The sequence below is a fragment of the Patagioenas fasciata genome, chromosome 4, assembly GCF_037038585.1.
Source record: "Patagioenas fasciata isolate bPatFas1 chromosome 4, bPatFas1.hap1, whole genome shotgun sequence".
Classification (NCBI taxonomy): domain Eukaryota; kingdom Metazoa; phylum Chordata; class Aves; order Columbiformes; family Columbidae; genus Patagioenas; species Patagioenas fasciata.
In genome coordinates this window covers 72,813,575-72,830,090 of record NC_092523.1, presented here as the reverse complement: position 1 = coordinate 72,830,090, position 16,516 = coordinate 72,813,575, and the positions used below count along the sequence as shown (strand labels likewise).

General features: G+C 43.3%; 1 protein-coding gene and 1 long non-coding RNA gene across 2 annotated transcripts in view; one reads left to right on the top strand and one right to left on the bottom strand.

Annotated features, from left to right (window-relative positions):
* The first annotated feature begins 2,031 nt into the window (after positions 1-2,031).
* On the top strand, positions 2,032-16,469 carry FAM241A (family with sequence similarity 241 member A). Its single transcript, XM_065837602.2, has 2 exons — positions 2,032-2,209; positions 14,957-16,469. Exons 1-2 carry the CDS (start codon positions 2,111-2,113, stop codon positions 15,200-15,202), a joined length of 345 nt encoding a protein of 114 aa, XP_065693674.2. The 5' UTR covers positions 2,032-2,110; the 3' UTR covers positions 15,203-16,469.
* Positions 3,925-16,516, bottom strand: part of LOC139827846 (uncharacterized) — a 31,649-nt gene continuing 19,057 nt past the window's right edge. The window contains exon 4 of the long non-coding RNA XR_011738914.1: positions 3,925-14,564. This is a non-coding gene — a long non-coding RNA (uncharacterized lncRNA). The remainder of the gene's footprint in view (positions 14,565-16,516) is intronic.

The window sequence follows — 16,516 nt, the reverse complement described above, 5'->3', positions numbered from 1 at the left end:
AGTCCTGAGGGCAGGAGCAGCTGACATCCCTGGAGACGGAACTCACTGCCCCAGCCATGATAGCAGTCGGAGGCAGCACTAGCAAATGCCAAGGACATGGGAAAAAAAGTGCAGGATGAAAGGGATACAATCCCCTGGGCAACAAGACCAACATAAACACTCCGTATGACTTGGCCGCGTGTGATCCCCGTGGTAGCATGCCTTCGCTCAGCTGCCTTTGATCCCACCACAGAAATATTGCCCTCACTATCCAACTCAGCGCTTGGGCCCGGGAGGTCTCCAAACCTCAGACCACTGGAAGCCAAGGGTCCCTCTCTTCAGAAGTGTTTCTGCAGCATCTTTTACTCCTTCCCCAGCACCTACTATTGGCTATGGTTAGAGAGCAGATTCCCATCCAGAGGGAGCTGGTCTCACTCCAGCTGTTTATATGTTTTGCGGTCTAGAGCAGTGTTTCAGAAAGGGCAGTGCGCTCAGCCTGTCCTCCTGAGAAGTGCTGCAGCATTCAGTCTTCCTCCTACTGCAAGCACCTGTTTTTCCAGAAAACCCTTTAATTACAGATTTTTATCATGAGCTTCTGAGTCTCCTTACTAGCCCAAATGACAGACTCATGCAAAAGGACCTCACTTTACCCTTTGTGAGATATTTTGTCTGTACATGTATTATAAATTGGTGACAAGTTGCCCCATGGGAAACAATTATTTTGCAGAATCTGCCCTTTAACTTGCATCTCTGCAATTTCTTTTGGCATATGGTTTTTTGCCTATCATTAAGTCACACTGGGATTTATCCTGGCATTTTCTGAGACTGTTGATTACTGAGAGAAGACATCATCAGCAAAAGGACAGCTGTGTCCAGAGGGCTTGGGAGGTGGGGAACTTCACTCAGACAGTGATCACAAAAGGAAAGTTGCTAAATTGTGGGGATCTCTTTTGGTGACATAGATTCTTGTGATTAGATCCTTATGAAGCTACCACACATTGTGATGTGATTGTGGCACTGCGTCTTCTGTGAGTGTGTGCTATGAAGGGGAATGGGTTTCTTTGAGGTTACTGAAGTTGCACAGCCTGCAATGGCATCTGCATCCTAAGACATCTCAGTGAGGGCTGCTGAGTCCCTGTTCTTCCTTCTCCTGGGCACTCAGGTCATTGCCCCCAGGGGTGCTCCTGCACAACTGGGTGCTAGGGAGCCAGAGGCAACCCTGTGCATTCTGCATCTGGCTGTTGCTCAGGGTATGAAGAGGCAGTCAAAGGCTGGTAGCTGCAGCAAGGAGGAGTGTGGCTCTTTTTGCAATACAATTAGCTTTGCTTCACTGCAGAACCTATGGAAGGATCTTCCTCTATGGGGAGATCAACATCAAACCAGTAGGGCTCCAGGCAGGTGAGGGGGATACCATAGGACCAAGCCAGCCAGCACGTTTTAGTACCCGTGGCACAACAGTCGGCAGTCCCTGAGGGGCAGCAGGGATCAGAGGCTGTGCTGTGAAGAACAATGGTGGGCTCAGCATCAACTTTTTCTAAAAAAAAATTTGACTACACATTTCTGTGATCCACAAACCAGCAAAGGTGTGCTGGCACAACCTCATGACCCTTTCAGCCCTTCATACCCCCCAGATGTTTGCTGCACACTAAGTCTTCTGGGTTTGCTGCTGCATTTCCTTCTTCCTCTTGTGTATTAGCTCGTTTTAAAGGAAAGAGGACCAGATTCAGCTTCAGAAGCCAGCATTTTCTCTTTCTCTGCGGTAGAACAGCAAATGCCAACAACTCATCCTGCCCAGAGACCTCCAGCCAGGCGTTCCTCCCCAGACACACCGACAAGGAGCGGTGCTGAAATTCACGCCTTACTAGCACCTGGCATTTCCTGGTTTTAATAAAAGGTTGCGAAATAGGGTTGTTGCGGGAGGGTGCTTTATTTAGCTGCAAGCTCGCCAAGGCCTTCGGCAGCGCTCGTTAGCGGGCAGACCCAGCAGCAGAGCTCTCCCTCCCCGGCTCCCGATCCCAGGGGCCGCCTCCTCCCCGCCCTCCCGCCGCTCCCCCGGACCCCGTGACGGCGCCGCCCCGCCCTGCCAGGCGGCACAGGCGGCAGCGGTGCCTCCGGTCGGGCCGGGGCAGACATGGGCTCGGCGGCGGAGTTGCTGCCACCGCTGCTCGGGGAATGCGAACGGGAAGCGGGGGCGGTGTCCGCCCGGCACCGGCGGCGCCCGGAGGAGCAGGTGAGGGGTCGCTGGGAGGGCGGTTCGCGGCTTGCAGGGCTGCCCCGGGGCGAGTAATACACCCCCCCCGGCGTCAGAACCGTGAACGCCTTGTGGTGTGAGCTCCATTGCGGCGGGGCTTATGCAACCCAGCCGGGCTGCGCGGTGCTGGAGTGTCCCCCATAGTGTACCCGCCTGGCAGCATATGCAGAAGGGTGGTCCCCTGCACAGCACACACGTGGTGGACAACCGGCTGGCAATCATTGGAGTGCTGTTGTTGTCCCCGTAATTGCCCAGTAGTACAGCTCTCAGTCCTCTTAACGACGTATGTTTGTTCACTTAAGTACTTTAAGCTTTCCGTCTGTTTATTGCTTACGAAATTGGATGTATTGTAGGTGGAGAAAAACACCAACTCAATTTTTGACTTGTCTGCTTTCTTCAGTGTGTGCATTTTTATGGTATGGTGGATGGAAGTGAGCTCTGCACTTAGGAAATGAAAGGAGCTGTGTACGTTTCCCTATGGGTAATTGTAAAATGGCTTTCCACGCACTCTTTGTTTTGCAGGCAGCATTGTCCCCATGCTTAGACAAAGGCAGTGTTCTTAATGTATCTTTATTGATGTTTCATTTCAAGAAAAAAAAAACAACACAACCTTTTCATATTCAATACTTAAGTGTAATTGATTGCTCTGAGTGGTTAAGCAAGAGAAATGTACTAGCACTGGTGATTACACAGGAGCAAACAGAGCTGCTGAAGTGCATCCCAAAGTGATTTCCAGACAGTTTTGTTTAATTCCTTAATCACTTCTGTTAGAAGTTTTTGTAAGATGGTTGTGGGTGTACCCCACCATAAGTGAGTCCTTTCACAGCTAGAATAGCTTAATGTTTGAAAGTGTCTGATAGTAGTTGCCTGATGTTACAGTTAGAAGTGGGGCACTTCTGAAAGATGCTGGTACTTGAGAATTCACTCTGGGACCATTTACGTAAGTCAGTGCATCTTCCTTGTTCCTTTCTTTAGAAAACTGTGCCAGAGCAGGGCACATTCCTGAATGGAGGGTAAGGCCACATGCTCTAAGAGAGGCGCAGCAGTTCACCTCAGTGCCCACAAGCCTTTATGCAGGACATCATGGGAGAATCAGAAGTATTCCCCAGTTCTGCCTGCTGTCTTCCTTCCCTGAAAAAAGAGATTGAAAAAGTTGCATTAGTTCATCTTGGATGTTCCCACTCTCGAACTAGTTGTAACTCCTGGCTAAGGAGAGAGCTCCCTGCAGGTCACAACTGCTGCTCTCTTAGTGACAACTGTTGTGGTTAGAGAGGATGATGTGGGTTGAAGAACTGCTTTCCAATGTTGCCTAAATGCTTTTTAAAATGAAGCTGGTAAAGGTACTGCTTGGGTGGCCACAGTTGGCTGAGAAACTCTCTTCCCTCTTTTCTCAGGCACAGGTAGTGATCTCGACCCTTTATGACAAGTCAGGGTGTAACATTAGGATAGTAAGGCAGAAACTTTAAATAGGCCATGAGGAAGAAAGAGAAAATCCTTCTATTTACTGGAAATGTTTTACTGTCATAGGGTGGAGTATGATTTCTGCACACTGATGTGCCAGCAGCTGGACAAATGCTATAATAAACCATATTTGGAAAGAAGGAATATCAGTTGTGTTTATTTACTACACATAGAGAATGTGAATCTTTTATATAACAACAGTAAAAATAATTTGGTAAATAAATAGGAGGATTTTATTTGTATGTGTAGAGAAGACTAAAGCTAGGGAAGGAGTCAGCGGTACATACACTTGCTGCAAACTTCGACACAAAGTCCCAGATTCTCTTGTTCAAGAGAAGCACAGACTTGTAGCTTGTTTTGGAGGGGCTCCTGGATCATCAAACCTAGTCACATGCTGTCACTTCTTTGTTTTCATGAATGTGTCCGGATTTCTCCCACAGTAATCAGAACTCCCTGCCCTTTCTGCTCTCACGGAGGGGCTGTTGCTGAACCCTGCTGCTCCAGTGGGCAGGAGTCCTATTTTCCAGGCTGCTCCTTACCTGGAGGCCCAGCGCTGTTGCTTTGTTTGCTGAGGGTGTTTGCATTGTTAACATAACTGCTGGTCCTCAGCCTTCGTTTTCCTGTTTTGTGTTCTCAAGTATAAGTATGTGAAGCACCTTAGTGTTACATGTGATGCAGAAGAAATGGGTCAAAATCCTCTTTGACAACGGTGTAAATTCTTACTATTGTCAGCTGGTGTAAAGTCTGTGTGAGAAAATCCTTTGGGCGTTTTTGAGAGGTTTTTTAGGTGAAGATCTCAGGCTGGTATCCTGGGTGTGTTTTTTCCCCTTTCCTCCAAAATAAACTCAGTTTGTGTAAGATCACACCTAGTAACATAATACTAAAATAACATTTTCCTGACAAGCAGGACCTAAATAATCTATACACCCTTTCATTTTTTTTTTTTTTGAGAGAGTACTCTGTAGGAAATAAATCTATTTCTTTAATGTCAAACCCTCTGGCTTTAATTTTCTATTGAAGCTTATTATTATGTTAGCAAGGACAAGCTTAATGAAATTACTGACAGGTGGATTTTTAAAATAATAGAAGGATCCGTTACTAAATGTTATAGCCTTTGGAAATCATTATTGCAATAGACTGTAGAATTACCACCTTCAGTGAATAGGTTTAAAAGCTGACCGGGATGATAATGCTATTAATATCCTTTGTAGATTTGCATGCAAAGATGAGAATAATTACCCATAGTTTAGTCTTTGAAGCACTGCAGAACCTGGGTGATTTCTGCCACTTCTCCTGTATTGCATTGTTGGTGTTCACAACTGGTGCATGAAGGCACTGAAAGATTCGGCTGCTTCTGAAGCTATAGGAGCAGGTTGCTGCTTCACCATGAGAGAAAAGAGTTTTTTCCTAGCTGTTGATGGTTATTAGTCAGATGCAGCAGTGGTCCTGTATTTGCAACATCGCTGGAGTTAAGGACCTCAAATCTTCTTCCCTAACCCACTTTCTAAAATAGGTTAGCCTTTGTCATATAACTGCAGCGTAAATCTCATTAACGTCTATAAATGAAGTCACAAAATTAGAATAGAATGTGAGTGTGTAATAGTAAAGGGTGAGGCAGAAGTCCTGCGTTACAGTAGGGCACGAGGCGATGGCAGCAGGAGAGAGCACCTGGTCTGTCCATAGGGACTCTGAAGCCACGGTGTGTTACAGCAGAAGTAGTTTCTGAAAGCTGGGGCATTTCTGTACTCAGAGTTGTCTGTCTGGGCACATGGGTTTCAGACTCTTGTAATCGAAGTTGAAGGCAATGGCAAAATTCCCAGCTGCTTCAGTGAGGCCAGGATCTCCACCTCGTGCTGGTTTAGGATATATAGAGTCCAGAGTCCTGTCCAACAGCTAAGCTAAAACCAACACTTCTAGAAAATGTCTAGATATGATACATGTATTTGCAAGTACATAAATTAGCTTAGACAATCATCTTTTCATTAACCTGAGTTTGTAACCCTTTGGCATGTTTTACTGTTATTATGAATAGTGTTTATCTGTATAAGTGGGGTATTTTATCTTCTAATAGATGACTTCACATTCAGAGAAGCTATTGCAAAAGGGGTTTGGTGTTTCCCATTGAGAATTATATTGAAGAGGTATGGGTGTCTTAGCTAAGTTCAAGTCATGAACCTTTTGAATAAGTTTCCAATATCACTAGTATTTCTCTAGCATGGAAAGAATGAGTCCAGATGGAAATATCAACAGCTTTGTGGCATCCCTCATGAAATGTTTCATTGTAGGATGAGTGTCTGGTGTGTTGCCTAGAATGGCATCATTTCAGTCACAAGCCAGTTGAAGCCCAGGATGTTTTAAAGTCAACTTGTATGTGTGTGAACTGTGCTGCCTAAGGCTAGAAACTTATTTCTAATTTATTCCACACTGAGATAATCTGAAAATTGTAGGTTTCTCCTGCTTGCAGTTGTTGGGATTTGTTTCTGAACAAAAACAGTAATACCTGACACGGAGGACTTAGCTCAGATTTGTTCTGGTTCTACAAATAATTTACCTCTGCTGAAGAGGTTCAGAGCTACATAATAATATATGATAATAACTTCCTATAAAGCATTAATGGGTGTTCTCAGGCTTGACAGCATTTGAAGGAAAACAAACAAAAAAGCCCCCTTCAGATATATATCTGTAGAACCTACAGTACGTAGGTTAGCATGCTCTGCTTGAATAATGTGAAGAACCCATTTTCTTCAAGAAAAATGTATTCTGGATATAGAAGTAAACAGAAATTTCTTCTCCTTAAAAGGCAAAATTTAAAAATAACAGCTGTTGCTTTTCAGCCAGCCAGTGCATTGATACCGCTCTGAATGTGCGGTGGATTGCAAGCCTTCTGCTGGGTCAAGCTGACCCATTTTTAGTGGGGGAACTTTGATAAACAAAATCCTATGGAAATTAAGTGTTGCAGCTATAAGGAAAAGCCAGATTAGAACTTGCTTTTGCCCTAGTCTCTGTGTAAAATTGCAGTGTGGGTGGGATCAAGTTACAGGGACAGCAGTAGGAGCATAAGGAAGAGTGCAGGCAGCAGCCTAAAAAGGGGAGAAAGGCAGCAGGTTTTCACATGGTGACAGACAAGTTTCCTTGCCCTCGGACTCGCCCGTGCTGGGTTCTTGTCTGTTTGAGTTTCTCATCTGGTGCCGTATTGGCGGGGAAATTTACTCCTGAAATTATGGGACTCAAACACAGTTTATCGAGGGAAGCCGCCCTTGGTCTTGAAGCCTTCTCTGCTCTGCACACGCAAAAGGTTCAGTATCTGAACAGCCTTTCCTTCTCCTTCACACAAAACCACTCCTGGTATTTCAAAGTTTGTTCCAGCAACTGTTGATCCTAAACTGGAGCTGCCATAAGAGCTGACTAAAGTGAATCTGGTGCAGTTGCTTTTCTTATGTTGTTGCTTGTTTCTATAGAAACATCTTGTTTCTATTTCATAAATAGTGTCTAGATTCTTGCTGTGAAATCAACATTAACCCAGTCTTTGGTTTGCAATTTTTTATTTAAACTCTAAGTATGTCACTTTTATTGGTAGCTGTTGTAAAATACTTTTGGTATTACGAAATTTTCTAGTTTTCTTGCATTTGCCTTTTTTTTTTTTCCCAAAGGAACAAGTTTAACTTAGTTTTTCTCCTTCTTGTTTTTCATCTAGAAGTGGGGTATGATTTTTTTCCCCTCATTTCCTAATCTATTGATCTTTTAATATTTAAATATCAGATTAAAATTACCTAGAGAAACAAACCTGTTGGGTTTTTTTCTCCAGACAGTTGAAAGTAATTTTGTTGTCTTAATAGTCTGTTGGCTGAGTATCAAGACCTCTTTATTGCTTACATTTACCAGGTCAAATAGTAATAGCTAGTTTCATGCTAAGAAAGGATGCAAAGGGAAGCTGTTCTCTTCCTGCTGGAGTAGAAGAGAGCCAGAAACATTTCCAATAAAATTATTTGCCCTTCTTGGGGAAAAATTCACTTCTTTTTTAAGAACCTGCTGTTCACTGCACATCTCCAAAGCCTGTCCCTACACTGGGCAGTTGGGTGGTTAAATACCGGCAAGAGTGGGTAATTTATTCCTCCCAGACTTACGCTGCTGACTACCAAACTATCAAATATCTGTAGCTGTGTGTTAGCTCGTAGGTGTCCCCATCTGCACCCAACAGAAGTTGGTCTCCTGTTGTGGAGGGGAGGGAACTTGTGGTTTCTTCTGTCCTGGTCTCTGTCATCCGCTCACTTTCTCATAGTATTTTTCCGTGAGACTGAGCTTGAAGTATTTTCACTTTTAGTTGGCATCTTCTAAAAGAGTTGCCCATGCGAGACTGAATGTTAACGTTACAGCTTTCAAAAATATGAGAGTATTTTTCAGTAAGTAAGGATGTTCTTAAAGTCGCATCTCAGAGGCTTTTTTGACATTTAAGTATCTTATAGGTTTCAGCTATCAGATACACCACCTGTTCCCTGGAGTAAAAATAACCACGACTGGAGTAAAATAGATATTGAGCAGTTAAATACTGCAGAGGAATACTTGAGGGGGTGGGGAAGAAAAAGAAAAAGGTGCAGGTGATATCCCTGCATTTCTTTCTTTACAGGATTTTTAACGTTTCATTTAGATGTCGTTAAACGTGCATTTGCTACTAAACTCAAGGGGTTTCTTTTCTATCTAATGTGGAAATAATTTTCATAAATATGTCATCTCTTCTTCTTTCTTTTATAACCATAAATGTGAACAGTTGTGATCTGAGGCATGTTACAAACAATTTGGAGACACTGCTGCTTTTCTGTGTTGGAGATGAACTTTTTGGACACCTTTTTCCTGCTCCCCTCTCTCTTTGCCTTTGCCCAGCAGCACTATTTGACTGTAAAATCACAAGCTTTTACATGGAGAGCAGCTATTTTCCCAGTCCATTGGACTTTTCTTCTCCATTGCTGGGGTTCACATTTGTGTAATGCCCTTTTGGCAGCTGATGCCAAAAAGGAGAAACTGATAGACTTGTACTCAGCTTGGTGCTGTTGTCTAGTGTGGGGTGTGAATTTTTCAAGTTACCTGTGGACCAGAAGACTGTTAGTTGTTTTTTTTAGGTCACTAATCATAAAAAATTGGTAGATGGATGTTACTTCGTTTGTTTTGAGGGATCTTGTACCTTTTGAGTAGTAGAATGTATGATTTGTTAATATTTTTTTTAACAAAACATCCTGAATGTTTAGGTTCCTTATGTTCATCCATTCCCTCCACCCACAAAACAAAGGCCATTGATCTGCACTCAAGTTATTTCACTCAAGCAAACAAAGCATGTCTAGATCCTTAGGCTAAGTGTGAAAAACTCTGGACCAAGCTGCTGCTTCAGCAGATGAAACACCTGGAAGGCAAGACTGTAACTACATGTGTTCTCATGGCTAGTGCTGTGGTGAGGTTACAGGACTGAGAATCATTGCGGTCACTTCAGAGCTGTTCAGTTTGTGGTCCTCCCAGGCAACTCATCCAGCCCACTGCTGCCTTTCCTAGTGGCCCCGTAGCATCACACCCATCGCGCTGGCCTTGCAGCGGGGGTGTGATGGTGCAGGGCTGTATTTCTTGCAGGAGGCACCCGCTGCAGCTGCCAGAGCAGCTTGGGTCACTCCTTTCAAACCACCTTCTTCTTTCCAAGGATGAGCGCTGGGAGGTCCAAGTTGTTTTGGTGGGGGTGGCAACTCTGAGCACACAGATGTTGTGGTAGTTTGTCAGGTGTGATCTGCATGTGTCCAGTAAATTCACCCCATCTGGCAAGCGTGGCGTACCCAGAGTGTGGGCACTGGGTTCCATCACTTGTCGAGGAAAGTGCTGCAGCAGCAGCTGTGCCCCTAAGAGAAGCTGCAGGGACTTCCAGGCAGAGCTTGTTGGCAATGCTGTAAGGACATGTAGTCTTTGTGCAAGGACATTGTTGATACTGACTTTCAGTGAGCTAGCGTTGCTGATAGCAGAAAAAATAAATGCTAAATCTGGGCTTCCATGCTGTCTTTGGTTAGCCACAGGCAAATAATTTCTTAAGCATTGTGGACAGGTTTGTGTCCATTTGTGTTCCACATCCTCTAAGGGCTTCATGAAGTTATTTGGTGTGATGTCCAAATGGTCAGGGACGGGAACTGTGTTTTCATGGCAATTTGAGGGGAAAAGACCTTGAAGCAGCTGTGTTATACGTAGGAGGTGCAGACAGGGATCAGCTTTAAACAATTGCAAAAAGTTCAGTGCTAACTTTATCCTTCTGTCCTCGTGAGTAGCATATGAATCATTGCAAAGATGGGTTCTTTGGAGAGGTATGTTCTGATGAAATCTTGTGTTTCTTTGTATGGTGAAAAAAACCTTGGTTGGAAGAGGGTAAGCAAGAAAAAGTTCCTGCTCTCAGACTGGTGTGGAGTGGCCTCTGGCATGTGACTTACCATGTGCTTTCTTGAATTCAGGCAGCAGTGAGTTTGGGTGAATGTGGTGGAAGTTTGCCATAGCAAGGGTAGTTAGTGGTCAGAACACATGTAATTGTGTGTTATGTTGAACATAACTGGCACGGCCACAGCTGGATGTTTGTTGGGTTCAGTAGGCTGAGTCAACTGTACCTTCTCTGTTGTTTTAAAGCCAGCCCAGCAAAACATGCAATCACATGGGGGATTTTTTTTTTCAGAAGCACTTCAAGGATGTAGGAACACCAGCTGTGCTGGAAATGGACAGAACTTGTGCTTATTATCTCCTCTGCGACCTCCTCAGAGACTTTCATGCTGAGGAAAGGCCTTTTACGGCACCCTGAGTGGGCATATAATGGATCCCCTTAAAGCATCCAAGCCCCTAAGCCATTTGGCCATAATAGTTGGGTAAATTTGGTTACACAGGTTCCATAATGAAGTTTTTCAGAGTTTGGATCTTCAAGTTCTGACTTTCTGCCAGTTAACAGTGGGAGATGGTAGACAACAACTTTGCTGATGAAAATCTGCCATTTTCAATAGGGAGGTTTTATAACATCAAACATGTGAAAAGACAAGAGAAAACTGGGTGCTTGATGGGAACCTTTGGGTACTGCAGTAGGCTTGTGAAGTACAGTGTTTGTACATACACGAGCAGTGGGACGGATCAGACACTGCTACTTCTGCTCTGTATGATAACACTATTTTTAATCTTAAATAATTTAAAGTCAAAAATAGAAACAAAATACGAGTCCTCAGCACAGGACAGACCTGGACCTTTTGGGGCAGGTCCAGAGGAGGCCACCAAAATGATCAGAGGGCTGGAACACCGCTCCTATGAGGACAGGCTGAGAGAGGTGGGGTTGTTCAGCCTGGAGAAGGCTCCAGTGAGACCCTAGTGTGGCCTTTCAGTACTTAGAAGGGGCTTAAAAGAAATATGGGAAGAGACTTTTTAGCAGGGCCTGTTGCGATAGAACAAGGGGTAATGGCTTTAAACTGATTATGATGAGGTGGTGAAACACTGGAACAGGTTGTCCAAAGAGGTGGTAGATGCCCCATCCCTGGAAACACTCAAGGCCAGGCTGGACAAGGCTCTGAGCAGCCTGATGTAGTTGAAGATGTCCCTGCTCATGGCAGGGGGTTGGACTAGATGACCTTTAAAGGTCCCTTCCAACCCAAACGATTCTATAAAATATTTTTTAAATGAGAAAAAAATTAGGCTATATGAAAGCATTTAAGGAATATAAAATGAAATGGAGACAATGAAGTCATACACAGTGGTGGTAAATTTGTATAAAGGAATCTGCTAGTGTAATTTGCTTTAAGGTCACTGATTATCCCAGTATGTCAAAAATAAAATCACTTAGATTTAAAAATAATTTCAATTACGCTAAGGAGTCATTCATTACAGCAATTTGATTAAAAAACATCAGGTTAGGAAAAAACTGCAATCAGCATTTCTAATACGTTCTTTTTTAGCTTCATTCACACAGGAAAGCCTCATTCTCCTTTCTCCTTCAGGAATAATCCTGTATGTGTGTATTTGGTGCCTTTCGGCCAGTTGGAAGAAGAAGGAGAGAGAAGTAGGGGAGGCAGTACTGCCATTCTTCTCTTTTTAGGAGATATTTTGGGCATGCATTCATCTACGTCCATCTAGATCTCTGGCCACACTTCTGCTCCCCCAGCTCTTCTTCTTTTGCTTTTAAATGAGGAAGCTCTGTTCTGTTGAAGGGGAGGTGCTAATAATGGGTACATTTCTCTTTCCGCAAATTTCTAACAGTAGTTTCTGTCTAGCTTCAGGCCAGTTCAGCAAGATTTAGTATTAAAATAGTCCTATGGAAATTAAGAGTCATCTGGGAACTGTGTGCTTATAAAAAAAAAGTGTAGAAAAGTAAAGTAGTAGTTGGTTCTGAGGGTTTGAGAGCTACTGGCACATATGTATGCTGCTTTACTACCGCCCTGAAAATTAGTAAGAACTTCCAGCTGCAATGTTAAAGCTTATTTAATATTTTTTTAGCCGTTTGGAGTTTTGTAATGTTACTTGTGTTTGCTCTAATGGTTCTATTTTAGCTACACCTTGGAAGAAACGTATTTGTCCAGCATCTGTATTATTATGCAATATAAAAAAAAAAATACCATCTGTGTTTTATGGCTGAACATCTGGTTTTAGCTTCACTTGTTTCTTGCTGAGTTGCCTGGAGGGAGACATACTCGGCCTCTATTAACTGAAGCAGACTTTGAAATCTTGAGAATTTTCATGATCATTCTGAACAGTTTTAAAAGCTTCGAAAAATTTGGAAAAATAACTTGACACTTGTAATTAAATGCAGACTTGTCAGTTTCTGTGCCTAGAAGCCTGCTTTGTGTAATTGCTTTAGGGATTCATGAATCTACAGCTTGTGTGAGAAGGAGCGGGTGACATGAAGCCTTGCTTAAAAAAACCAAAACAAAACGCAAGTAGTACCTGAGTGGCCTAAGTAAGGTGGAATTTATGCTGCGCACCCAGCTTAAGAGACTGGTGGGGAAGCCGATGTCTGACAGCTGCCTCGCACCAGGAGCGAGGTTCTCCGTGTGAACACGTACAGGTCATTGTGAGACAGAGCCCGTGGCCGTGTGCGCTCCGGCAGCCTCCTCACCAGGGCTGTACGCTGCCTGCTCTATGCAGAGGCTTCCAGGATTTTGCTGGGTACCATTAATTAACCAAAGAAATGGTTGGTTTGTTTTTCTCCCTCCTGGTTGCACATGCTGCTGGCTCAAAGCCTAAGCTACCTTGCTAGAAAACATAGTGATTCCTCTTGCACACATTAACTCGTTCTCTCAAAAGTGGTCTTTGTGCTGTTTGATGTGAAATGCACTCTGATGCCCACCACCATCATCACGTAGATATGTGCTTCATGTGCACTCTGCGTGCAGGAAGCAAATAAAAATATTTTCCCTTCCCAGCACATCCTTTTTGTTTTCCATAATTGTTGTGATCAGTATACCACTTAGGCTAGTAGTTTGTCTCCCTGTGCTCTTTGGGAATACAGTGGTGGGAGTTCCTGTAATAATTTGCTTTCTGGGGGTAGCAAGTGCCTTGCCCTGCTCAGTCTGCAGGGGCTCACAAGAGGCTTTGTCTTGTCTTGAAACACTGGCATTAAAGAAGAGTCAACATTTATTAGATTTTATTAAATAAAGTGCAGTTAAAGCCACAGTGCTTAAAACTGGGGTCAGCATATCCAGTGAGGAGGAGAAAACGGACATGAGAAGTAGGCTGAAAAGAAAGGTGGTGGCTGACAGTTTGTAACCACCAATACTGCAATTCTGTATGTTCAGGCTTTTCTGTAGAACCGCAAAAAAGTTGAATACAATATTCATTACTATGTAGGCTTCCTGCATCTCTCCCTTTCTGGGATTCAGTATTGAAGCTTGAACCAAAATCTTTATGAATAAGCAAATAAAAAAAAATATCCAAGCACACACAGCTGAGGGACAGTAGGGGTTTTGCTGAGGTTTCTTTTCAGTAGCAGCTGTGGTGCTTTACGCAGCCTTCATTCAGTCACAAGGTTCTGCTTTGTGGCCTGAAGTCTGGCCTAGAAAAAAAAATATTAGTGTCCTTTGGTCTTTGCTGGATGCTTTTCTGTGGGAATGGGAATTCACTTTATTGCTTGGTCTCTAATGGAGAGCCTGGCACTTCTGTGGGAGGGAATTTCTGTTTCTCCACTGAGACCGTGCTGTGTAACCAGGGAGGCAGAATGGCTTTCATCTTTGAAGACAGAACTAAAGATGCGTGTTTGCTTTGAATCCTGGAGTAGGCTAATTGCACATAGAGCTTGCAGGCAATTTGTTGGACCTATTGATCAGTTGACTGAAATATTGATGAGTAGCTGCTGCATGTGTTTTCATTACTGCCTAATGGAAGGATTAGAAGACTCATGTTCATCATCTTGAAAACGTGTTTGCCCTGTTATACCCAAACACATGGCTATAAGGTTTTGTGCAAAGGATCTCTGGACAGTGGGGAAGGAGAGAAAAGATTTCAAGCTCTAATCTAGTTACAATTTACTTGTTGAAAGTCACATGGTTTTTTGCAGTGATATTTAAACATCTTCATCTAAACATGTGCTTCTGCCTTCCTACGTATTTGCCCCATCATTTTCCTTTTTGGGAAAAGTGCAGAACTTGCTTCCCCTCCCTTCACTTCTCTGTACCACCACTTTGCATCTGTGCGGTCCTTGGGCATGTCTTCCCGTGCCTGACTTCCATGGCTTTCTATGCTGACACTGGGATGGATGTTTGCCGCCTTCCTGGTGGAATCCAGTGCCACTCTTCCAGTGGTGATAGTAGCCCTTCAGTTCCCTGTACTTTGGTGCAAAATACTTCATAGTTCATGCTTTATAGTTTTGTATCATTCTTGCGGTTCTGAAGATATTCTGGAAATAATTTATAACAAATCTACTTCAGTCAAATTACAGGCATCTAATTCCATTTTGGTTGCCCTGACATGCATGTTGCACCGACAGGTAAGATGTATGACATACAGGAGAACTCTACTCCTCTACAGTGTCATCTGGAGAGGACACAGGCTGTCATATGTTTGTAGTATCACTTCAGATGGCCCTAGTTTGGACAAGTGAGCGTCATCCTTAACATGGTACTAAAGTCACAAGCTACCTAACATTTTCAATTTCTCAGTGTAAAGAGTAGTTTTATTGCATATATATCTTATTTCTACGCATTCAAAGAGAAATAGCTGAGACTTGTTCAGACACAGAATAAGAACTGATTTGATGACGTGTTTCCTAATTTTGTCTTCTGTCCACAGGTCCAGCAAGAACAAAGAAATCACACCGCAGAACCTGTAGTAGATGACTATAAAAAGATGGGGACTCTCTTCGGTGAACTAAACAAAAGCCTTATCAGAATAGGCTTCACAAGGATGTACTTTGGAGAACGGATAGTAGAACCTGTAATTATTATATTCTTCTGGGTTATGCTCTGGTTTCTTGGCCTACAAGCTCTTGGACTGGTTGCTGTTCTGTGCCTTGTCATTATTTATGTACAACAGTAAAATTTTATAGATGCTGTTTGGATTACGTATTTCAACACTGTCATTATTTCAGTGGATGTAAGTGTTTTAGGCAAATGGGTGGCATATCAAAAGCTGCAATGCTTCAAATTGCATTTCACTGAACTTTCGATGTTTGGAGTGAGAGGGACTAAAGTTGTGCGTTTTACGCAAAGTCAGCAGTCCCCTACTACATTTTTGAAGGGCAAAAAGGCGATGTTTGTAAAATAATGGTGTCCAATGTACTGTTTTCTGTACTCATGGGGCCTTAGTCCAAGGATTGGCTTTTTGTTTCCTCCAGCCTCCAATGTTCTTGCTTTGTAGAGTGAAAATTTCCTGTCTGGTTTTAAGAGGACAGGTGATGTAAATGTCCTGTTTCACTGTTGGGGGCCATGGCAGGAGGGGGGTGCAGTTGGGGGGAAAGGTCGGTGTGCTGTGTGTTCCCTGAATCTGCATAATTTGCTATTTTTTTTGCTGAAAAGCTAAATGTGTAGGAGGGAGATTTGCTAACAAACCTACAATGACAAACATTCGTAAGGTGAATACAACTTCCCAACCCAAAAGCATCTTTGGTTAATATAGTTTATAGTGAGCTTTCCCCCAGGAAACAAGCGATGCCAGCAAAATGCTTTGCTAATGTTAGTGACTTCACACAAGGCTTCAGCTGTTGTTTAGCAGGGTCACAGTCCTATATTGGCCAAATGGTCTAACATAGCTCTCCCTTGGTTTTGGGAATGTACTTGGCTCCTGCTGCTTTTTTTTTTTGCTTTTTTTTTTCTCTTTCCTACTTGCTCTTTCCCCCAGCACTACTTCTGAAGATAAGTATCTGGCTAATCCATGGACTTTGTACGTAGCTGTAGCTGCCGTGTTGGAGAGTTGGCATTCCAGTCAATGCTGGAATATCGTCAGCTTCCTCAGGGTCCAGTGTGAAGTGTCTGAACAACCAGATACATATCAGACCAGATCTCTTATCACTTCCCTAATTCACTGCAGTGTGGACCCAAGGCTTTGCATACGTAAGCAAATCAGACCGATTTCCTCATGTAAGGCAAGAATGTAGTTGAAATCAGGTGGTCATTTCATGTTGTAGTCTTAACTAATTCATTTCTACGCTAGGCAACAAAAATGCCTATCTATATGTGCATGTCATGGGCAACACAAATCAGAGAACAGGATACATACGTTCAAGAGCAAGTGCAAAATTCACTCTGGCTCCCCAGGAGCCACACCAGGGGTGTATTGAATATTTCTGAGTTGAACGTGCTCATTTTACGGCTTTTCTTTAAATGAGCAAGAATCTTTACTAAAAAGGCTACC